The sequence below is a fragment of the Vitis riparia genome, chromosome 9, assembly GCF_004353265.1.
Source record: "Vitis riparia cultivar Riparia Gloire de Montpellier isolate 1030 chromosome 9, EGFV_Vit.rip_1.0, whole genome shotgun sequence".
Taxonomy (NCBI): Eukaryota; Viridiplantae; Streptophyta; class Magnoliopsida; order Vitales; family Vitaceae; genus Vitis; species Vitis riparia.
This window is the reverse complement of record NC_048439.1, coordinates 6,879,889-6,888,909: the sequence shown is the minus strand read 5'-3', so window position 1 is coordinate 6,888,909 and position 9,021 is coordinate 6,879,889. Positions and strand designations below refer to the sequence as shown.

The 9,021-nt window shown below is 33.5% G+C and overlaps 2 protein-coding genes across 2 annotated transcripts; both read right to left on the bottom strand.

Annotated features, from left to right (window-relative positions):
* Window positions 1-4,651: 4,651 nt before the first annotated feature.
* LOC117922717 (extensin-like) lies at window positions 4,652-6,084 on the bottom strand. Its single transcript, XM_034840915.1, has 2 exons — window positions 5,854-6,084; window positions 4,652-5,763 (listed from the first exon to the last, which is right to left on the bottom strand). The coding sequence occupies exons 1-2, from the start codon at window positions 6,041-6,043 to the stop codon at window positions 4,847-4,849; spliced, it is 1,107 nt and encodes a 368-aa protein (XP_034696806.1). The 5' UTR covers window positions 6,044-6,084; the 3' UTR covers window positions 4,652-4,846.
* Window positions 6,085-7,820: 1,736 nt separating this feature from the next.
* On the bottom strand, window positions 7,821-8,801 carry LOC117922675 (cucumber peeling cupredoxin-like). The gene is made up of 2 exons (XM_034840852.1): window positions 8,584-8,801; window positions 7,821-8,404 (listed from the first exon to the last, which is right to left on the bottom strand). Exons 1-2 carry the CDS (start codon window positions 8,762-8,764, stop codon window positions 7,947-7,949), a joined length of 639 nt encoding a protein of 212 aa, XP_034696743.1. The 5' UTR covers window positions 8,765-8,801; the 3' UTR covers window positions 7,821-7,946.
* Between the last annotated feature and the right edge of the window lie 220 nt (window positions 8,802-9,021).

Below are 9,021 nucleotides of genomic sequence, written 5' to 3'. Positions count from 1 at the left end.
GGAAAAAATGATTAAAATTGTTGCATACATATAGAAAGAGGAGACCCTATATAGAAAGAGAGAATCATTCTGATTTTTCAAAAAGGAGGGGAAATAAAAGAAAGAAAAGTGGGTTTCCTTCAGCAGATTGAGTTTTTGGGAGGCTGATACAAATATATAAAATAAAAAAAAGAAGGATTGCAAAAAGGAAGAAAAGAAAATAAAGATAGAAAAAAAAAACCTCTTAATTATGATCACACTCTCTGAAAAATAAAACTTTAAACATAAAATGGTTAAATATATAATAGGAGTAAACTCGTCAATTATCATATAAATTTTTTTCTCGAAGGTCGTTGCTTTTTCAACACTATGAGCTGATCGGACAACTCAACTCTTGACATTCTAAACGAAGCGCAATAAAAATTAATTCAACCTTCACAATCTAACAAAATCATTGTCAAACAAATCCTTAATTTTTATAAAACATCAATTCTATTCTTTAAGAAAATTAATATTCCAAATAATCACCAACTTGTTTAAAATTAAATCTCCAATCCAAATTCAAAATTAAATGTAAATAAAAGTCCAAAACTTTTCCCCACTTTTAAAATTCTCGCATCTTGTATAATTTTTTTTTTTCCAAAAATGTGACATCATGTTGATATCACTTTTTGCAAAGTGATTAATTATCAAAATAAATTACTAGTGTTGATATATATATATATATTTAGTGTAGTCCAAATAAAGGTGAATAATGGTGATAAGGTAGGTATGTATTTGTCTGCCAGTCTCTATGTCTATATGTCCAGATGTGTTTGTTTTAGGACCATTAAAATTCAATAATGCCACTTGTCATCATTAGTTTCGCAGAGATCAATGTGGACCATTAAATTAGCATATAATAATATTGTTTAGAAAGCAAGCATCTAAGAGCTTGAAGATGAGAGAGGAATCGAATTTTCAGGATATCCATAATCCCACCTTGAAATTCTCTATGATTATATTCTCTATGGAAATCATACTTCAAAATTCAACTCAAGATCTTTCTTTTTCTTTGTGCTCAAATTTTTAATCCTCCTAAAAGTAGTGCCCGTTTTAGAATATAATAATAAATTACATATAAAAATTTAGGATATAAATTTACTTTATATATTTTTAAAAATTTTAGAATATGTTTTATCTTGTGATATAAAAATAGTTTTTTGTTTTTAAAAACGAAAAATTGTTTTTAAAATTTTTGAACACTGTTTGGTCGTTGTTCTCGAGAAATAATTTTTAAAAATAAAGTGAAATAAAAAATAAATTTTAGAAAATAAGTAGTAGTTGTTTTCATTAGTTTTTTTTTTTTTTTTTTTTTTTTTTTTTAAATATGAGTTCTATGTTTTTTGAAATTTGTTTTTAAAAATAGTTTTTTTTAAAAACAAATTTCAAAAAATATTATCCATCGGGTCCTAAAATTTGAGATAGTAATTTTTTAATTTTTTAATATTTTAATATTTTTAAATTAGTTTTTGAAACTATTACAAATATTATTCATATATTATGTAAATAATAAATATGATTGATATTTTAATTATCGAGTGTTATTTATTTCTTGTTTTCAACACCCCATAAAAAATTAAATAATATTATCTGAGAAGGTAAAATGTTATATAAATTAAAAAATAAAAAGTTTCTAAGTTGTTATAGATGGACGGTGACGCATATGCCTAAATTTGATAGAAAGTGATGTCTCATGGATTTATTTATTTATTATAAAGTAGTGACAAGAGATTTTTAGAGTGGGCCTAGACAATTTGGAGCCTCAAAAATGTTTGGATCAACTTTAAAGATTTTGATGTTGGGTTTTGCCAATATTGTGGGAATTTCTTTTTGCTCCTTTTGGTCTTATCCACCGAAAGGGGAAATGTGTCCACATTAATTTTCTATTCCTCCGTCATAAACTATAAAATATTAATCATCTAAAAATAATTTAAGTTTCATCCATTTACAGGTTAAAATTATCACTTAGGATGATAAAATGTAATATCAATGATCAAATGTAATACTTTTGACCAAAAAAAATACACAAAACATTAATTCTTTTTAGATGAATATTTGAAATTTATATTTTATAAATTTAAAATTTTATTTTATTGAATTTTTATATGAATGTATGAAACACACCTTTACCAAATTCCTTTGATCTTGTGTAGATTTGAATGAAAGGATTTTTTTTTTTTTTTTGTAAATATAATGATGATAGCATGTTCCAACCCTATTTTTCACTATCATTTTGACTTTTAGTGAAAAAAACTCTATTAAAGGAAGAAAAAGTAAAATACTTTTTAAATGATCTTATTGACTATAACATATAATGATAGGCAAGGAGATAACGTTTTAGAGAAGCCTTATTTTATACCTTTATTGAAACTTAAAAAGTGTCATTGATTCTTTTTTTTTTTTACCTTATAGTGTGATTTGACTATTAAGATTGTATTATTAAAAACCTTATTAGTAGAAACTACTTGGAGAAACCAATTATGAAGAAATAAAGAGTTCAATGTATCTCCATTAGTATTCTCTCCCTAGTATAGACATAATTATGTTATTTTCAATGCTTCAATTTGTATATCTCTCAATCTCCATATTCTAATGTTGGACTTTAATTGAACATCAATTTTATTAGGTTATCAATTGAACATTAATTTTGTTATCTTCAATATTCTTTATGAATAGATTTATTAGGTTATTATATGATCGAATCTATTGAAGATCAATTTTATCATTATCTTGAAGCTTATGAGTATAAAAAAACTTAGGGGATATGCTTAGTTTTATAACTCTTTTTTTTATAATTTTTTCTTTAACTCGATAAGTTATCTTTGATGGAGTATAGTTGACATGATTTTCGAATATATATGTGAAGATACATAAAATCTTCATGCAAAATAAAATGAAAAAGTGGAAGAGTTTATTTAACAATTTTTTGGATACAAATATACATTTTTTTTTTTTTGGCAATTTCTTATTAAGTGTGGTTTTCCTGAGGAGGAGTCCCCCTTTTGTATATTTTTATGGCCACCCTTCATGTAAAGGAGTAGGTTATCCTTGTGAAGAGGTTGACTTTTTTTGCAGGCTTCTTGCTAAGTGGCAAAGTGGCAACACAGTTTGTTAGGGTGACACCGCTAGTGGCCAGGTCATGGGCTAGCTTGGCTTGATTTGGAGGTAGTTAGTACCAGACTAACATATTCCCTTTTTGAGGACTTACTATGACTAGATATCCCGTTCCAAGGGTACCTTATTTTTGCATCACCAATATGTTAGATCATTGATCTTAACTGTGTCCATTTATAACTTATTTTATGAATTGATGTGAATATCTCAAAATGATTTGAAGAAGTGACTACTATTGTTTACTTAATTGATCTCTATACATTGTTATATTATCACAAGTAAATACGTACTCTATTTAAGATCATAAAACTTTACAAGGACATGAAATATAACTAACATTCACATATCAAGCAACTTAAATTTTGATCATTTCAAATAAAATAAATCTATGTTGGTTGTCCCATAAAAGTACCGTAGTGTATGTTTGACCTCATTCTAATGTTTTCGAATTGGTGCAAAATTATATCATGTAAGTTATCATGTGATATTATATTTAGTCGTGTACAATTTACTAGATATGTCAATGTAACAATAACATTGAGATGAGGTACTTCTATATCAAGTACTTTTTCTTTAGGACAAAATGAGTCATTTTTCACTTGAATGACCCACCACTAAAGAACTCATGGTAGATTGATTTGCTGGTATGAAAGTGGTTTAAGACTTTTGCTAAGACTATAATTTTATTTGGAAATTGTTTGGTCCGTAAGCCGAGATGATTTTTTTTCCCTATAATCTTTCATTTGAAATTTATTTTTTCAAATAATTAGCATTTTTTGTGAGTTCTTCAAAAGTTACCATAAGATTCAAATCATCACGTATATTGCAACTATTACAAATGCAATGCAATTTTTGATATCTTAATAAAAATACATGCATGGGCACACTGAAATATTCATATATTCCTTTTTTGATAGATACTTCTTAAGATGATTATAACACGGTAAACGGTGGTGCTGGTCCTCTCTTCTATATATTCAAGAGGACCTGCCCAGCTGGGTTAGAACTTAAGGGGAAAGTTGACTAGTAAGCACTATTCCATGTTTTCTTCCAAGAATTGTCCTACAACATACTCAATGGGTCTCTGACTTTCCTTAAGTTACGCCTGATTAAAGCCTTGGCGTATGACTTTTGTTGATGACTAAATCCTTGAAACTCCAAACCTCAAAAATTTATCTTTGACAACACTTTCGTTAATATTAAACTTTCTACGGGACCTTTTATGATATGGTCGAAGAAAAATATGGAATTAAAGATCAACTTATATCTATTTCATTTAGAGAAATCTAAATGGGCTAAAAAATTATAATTTTTTTTTATTGATTTTATGATACAAAAATTGTTACTAAGTACAAATAGATATATTGTAAAGAAGGATAGTAAAAGTAAAATTTGAAAAATTAAATACATATACATATATATATATATATATATAAAATATATTTTGTTATGAAAAATATTCATAATTGATCAGGGATGCACTCTGGTGCATATATATAGATCAAACAAGGTCAGGTTTTATTGAATGTAATATGCTTAAACAACACGTAGTAGTCTAGTTCAAGACTCCAACCTCAAATGTAATATTGTACCACAGACCTCAAACAGTGTCAAATATGAGTCTACTCTTCTATCTAGAGAAAGAAACCCATGGCCACGGACACCAAGGAGGCAAGGGCACTTGCAAAGACGGCAGATGATGGAGAAGCGTCTAGAGATGGGTTGCAGGAGCTGGTGAACCAGTCATGGGGTTGGGTGATGGTGTCGGAGCACAATCATCAGGATTACCAGTGGGAGAAGGTGTCCCTGGAGGTGGTTTAGTGGCTGTTGGTGGTGGGGCTGCCGGAGTTTGAGTTGGGGTTGCAGCAGGAGGTGCGTCGGTCATGAGACTCGGTGACGGAGTGGGAGCGTAATCATCAGGAGTAGCAGTCGGAGAAGGTGTCCTTGGGGGTGGTTTAGTGGCTGTTGGAGATGGGGCTGCCGGAGTTTGAGTTGGAGTTGGAGTTGCAGCAGGAGGTGAGCCGGTCATGAGACTCGGTGATGGAGTGGGAGCGCAATCATCAGGAGTGGCAGTCGGAGAAGGTGCCCCTGGAGGTGGTTTAGTGGCTGTTGGTGGTGGGGCTGCCGGAGTTTGAGTTGGAGTTGCAGCAGGAGGTGCGTCGGTCATGAGACTCGGTGATGGAGTGGGAGCGCAATCATCAGGAGTGGCAGTCGGAGAAGGTGCCCCTGAAGGTGGTTTAGTGGCTGTTGGTGGTGGGGCTGCCGGAGTTTGAGTTGGAGTTGCAGCACGAGGGGCGTCGGTCATGAGACTTGGTGATGGAGTGGGAGTGCGATCATCAGGAGTAGCAGTCGGAGAAGGTGTGGCAATGGTGGTTGGCGGTGGGGATGCTGGAGATGCAGAAGGGGGATTCGAGCTGGAAGTGGCTGAGACAGTAATGGCTAGCTTCTGACCAGCGGTGCAGTGCCGGCCAATAGTGCAGATGTAGTAGTGGTTGCCGGTGGCGTTGAGAGTGATGTTTGCAGGACCGGTTGTGATGATGCTTCCAATTGGATTCGAATAATTGCACGCATCAAACGATTCTTTTGATAGTTCTACCACATCATGCTCATTCGTGGCGAAATTGAACACTGTAAAACAACGTCAAACACCATGATTATCATCACAAGCAAACGATTCATAGTAATAAGATAGAGATCAAAGATAAGAGAGTTTGTTACCTAGAATATCACCAACCATGAATTGCTTATTAGAAGCCCAGCTAGTGTATGCAGCAGCCCCATTTGGAGGCACCGTCCAACCCAAGCTGTCTCCCACCACATGCACAGTCTGGGCAGCTGCGAAATTCACCGTTAATGTCGCAGCAACAACAATCATAACACCCACCATGCACATGAACCTGGCCATCATTTGTGTCTATAAAAATGTTTAGTAGCTGATGAACCAGAAGGTATTATTACAGGTGGTACTGTCTCTAGATCTCCCTAGAGATGTTCAGAAGGTGATGGCTGGGAAGGAGTAAGAGGTAGTGTATTTATAGCATCTTGAAAAGAGGCTTTTGGAGAGGCGTGGAGGTGAAGAGTGAGGCTCCCTTGAGGAGGGTCTTGGACGCTGCCTTGACGAGGAAATATTGGAGTTTTGACCCTGCAAATGGACGTAGACGGTAAGGTTTGGTATTTTCTACGCTCATGCTAGACTTGGCTCCCAATGGGAACCCTACAACCCAAAGTAGAAAGCTTGCAACAGACTATTCCATGTTTTTCCAACTCTTCTTTTGATTCCATAGGGTAAGTACAGTACACTTGTTCTAGAAAGCCCTTGCAGTTTCTTGGGCAGTTGATGAGAGATCGGGCTCCTTTTGAACGGGTATAAAATATGGGAATTAAGAGCAGGCTTTACTGTGATTCTTGAATCTTGGAATTTGGAACCACTTTTAGAAATATGAAAATATACTTATGAAGTGGAAAAATCACTAATCTCCTAAAAACATTTTTAAATAAAATATTTTTATTAAAAATATTTTAAGTAAAAATACTATCAAATGCATTTTAAAGATATTTTCTTATATTACTGTCTTATTATTGTATTTTGTGATTAATTTATGTATTATTATAATTTCATTCGGAATTGGAAATAATTTTGTAGACTATATGGATAGAGGATTGTAAGAGGGTTGGTGTCCATTAAGGAGGTAAGTCAAAGAGCATTACTAGGGTTGAAGAAAAAACTAACTCTAATTTCAAGTTTATTAATTAGTTGAATTATTGATAGGATTTGCGTAAAGAAATAGTCATTTCTATTTAAAAGCAACAAAATTTTTTAAAAACTGTTTATAATATTTTATAGAATAAGAATTTCTTTAGAAATTTTAAATATTTTTTATATTTTTAAATATGTTTGAAAAATAACTTTCATATGCAGTGTTTTATTTTTAATTATTTTTTATATTTGTATATTATTTTTTAAAATAATTATTAGAAATTAATTTAAAATAATTAAAAAAAGTTAAAAGATGTTTTCTGAAAATAATATATTTTTTATATTTTTTAATTATCAAATATGTTTCCTATTTTTTTTGTTCAGGACAAGAGAAAACTGACCAAACAGTGTCCTAATTTTTTCCCATAGAATTTGCATTACATCTTATTTACAAAGTAGGGCATTTAAGTTTAAATTATAACCTAAGATGCAGGTTGTAAATTATTTTAGTAGTGAAAAAGAATTTTTGTGGGTGACTGCTTTATTTATTTTTTATTTAGTTTGTATAGAATTTTTTTACTTAAAAATTGAATATGATGTATTTATTGGGCTAACCCATATATGGGTTCCAGCCCATGGGAATGTTGTTTTGAAAACCCACATCAATGTTTGCGCTGCTCTTGTGGCTGGTTTCAAGCTCAATTTGAGGCAGCAGCTAGGGCAAGTTTTGTATGTGGCTAGTAGAACCGGATGTAGTGTGATTGTGAAGAGTGAAAAACAATAAAATTAATAAAAATATTATTAATTAATTTTTCAATATTTACTAATAATTTAAACTATTTTTTAATGTTATTTAAAGGGTAGTTTGTGAACTGAATTTTCAGATTGTCCCAAGTCATTGAAGAGAACCTCCAAGATTGCTAGAACCAGTTCAAGGAAATTAATTCCCCCCTTTTGCAAGAAATTAAACCAAACCAGCAAAATTTTATTGGTCATATGCTCAAAAACAATACATGAATGTTGTTGCACAGAACTGAACTACACAATAATCACTCTCAAACTTATTGAATAAGACCCCACAGAAAGACAGTCCAATGTGAATCTTCTCTTCTACCTAAAGGAAGAAACTCATGACAAGAGACACCAAGGAGACAAACACACTAGCAAAAACAGTTGATGATGAAGAATCACCGCCCTGTGAGAATGGTGGAGTTGCAGTTGTAGGAGAGGGAGCGTTCATCTTAGGACTCGGTGCTGCGGTTGGAGGGCAAACTTCAGCAGTTGGAGATGGTGTTGATGGAGGTGTGTTGGTGGTGGTTGGTGGTGGGGGTGCAGTAGATGAAGAAGGAGGGGAGGCGCCGGGAGTGGCTGATACTGAGATGGCTAGCTTCTGGCCGGAGGTGCAGTGGCTGCCAATGGTGCAGACGTAGTAGTGGTTGCCGGCGGTGGCGAGAGTGATGTTGGTTGGACCAGTTGTGATGATGTTTCCGATGGTACTGGAAAAGTCGCATGCATCAAATGATTCTTTTGATAGTTCTGCTACGTCATGAACGTTGGTGGCGAAATTGAAAACTGAAAAACACAGATAAATAGTTAAATTCATTTCCCAAAATCCAAACAGTACTTATGAAAGACTGATTTAATCTCATTTTGGCCAACACAAATTTTAAATAGAGTGCGTATATTTGAAGTTCTTAGGAAGAGTAGATGAAAATGAAAAAGAAGAAAGGAAAGAGCATAGAGCTTGTTACCTAGAGTATCACCAACAACGAACTGCCTACCAGAAGCCCAAGAGGTGTATGTGGCTGCTCCACCTTGTGGCACCGTCCACCCAGTGTTGTCTCCCACCACATGCACCGTCTGGGCTGCTGAGTAATGCAGCATAGCTGCCAGAACAACAACTATAACAGCCATGGACATGAGCCTAGCCATCTTTCTTTCTAAAACGTGTAGGAGATGAAGGTTGAAAAGCAGTTAATTACAAGAAAAGTATCTGCTGAAAAGGGGATGGATGAAAATGTGTTTGAAGGCAGTGTTATTTATAGGAAAAAAGAGGGTATGAGAGGGCATAGATGCGAGGACTTGGAGGCTTATTTGGCTTTGAGAATGGAGACTGGTCTGCTTTCAACTCCCGTAGACGGTGAGTTTCGGTGCCGGTCATTGTTTTATATTCAATAAGGCCTATGCCA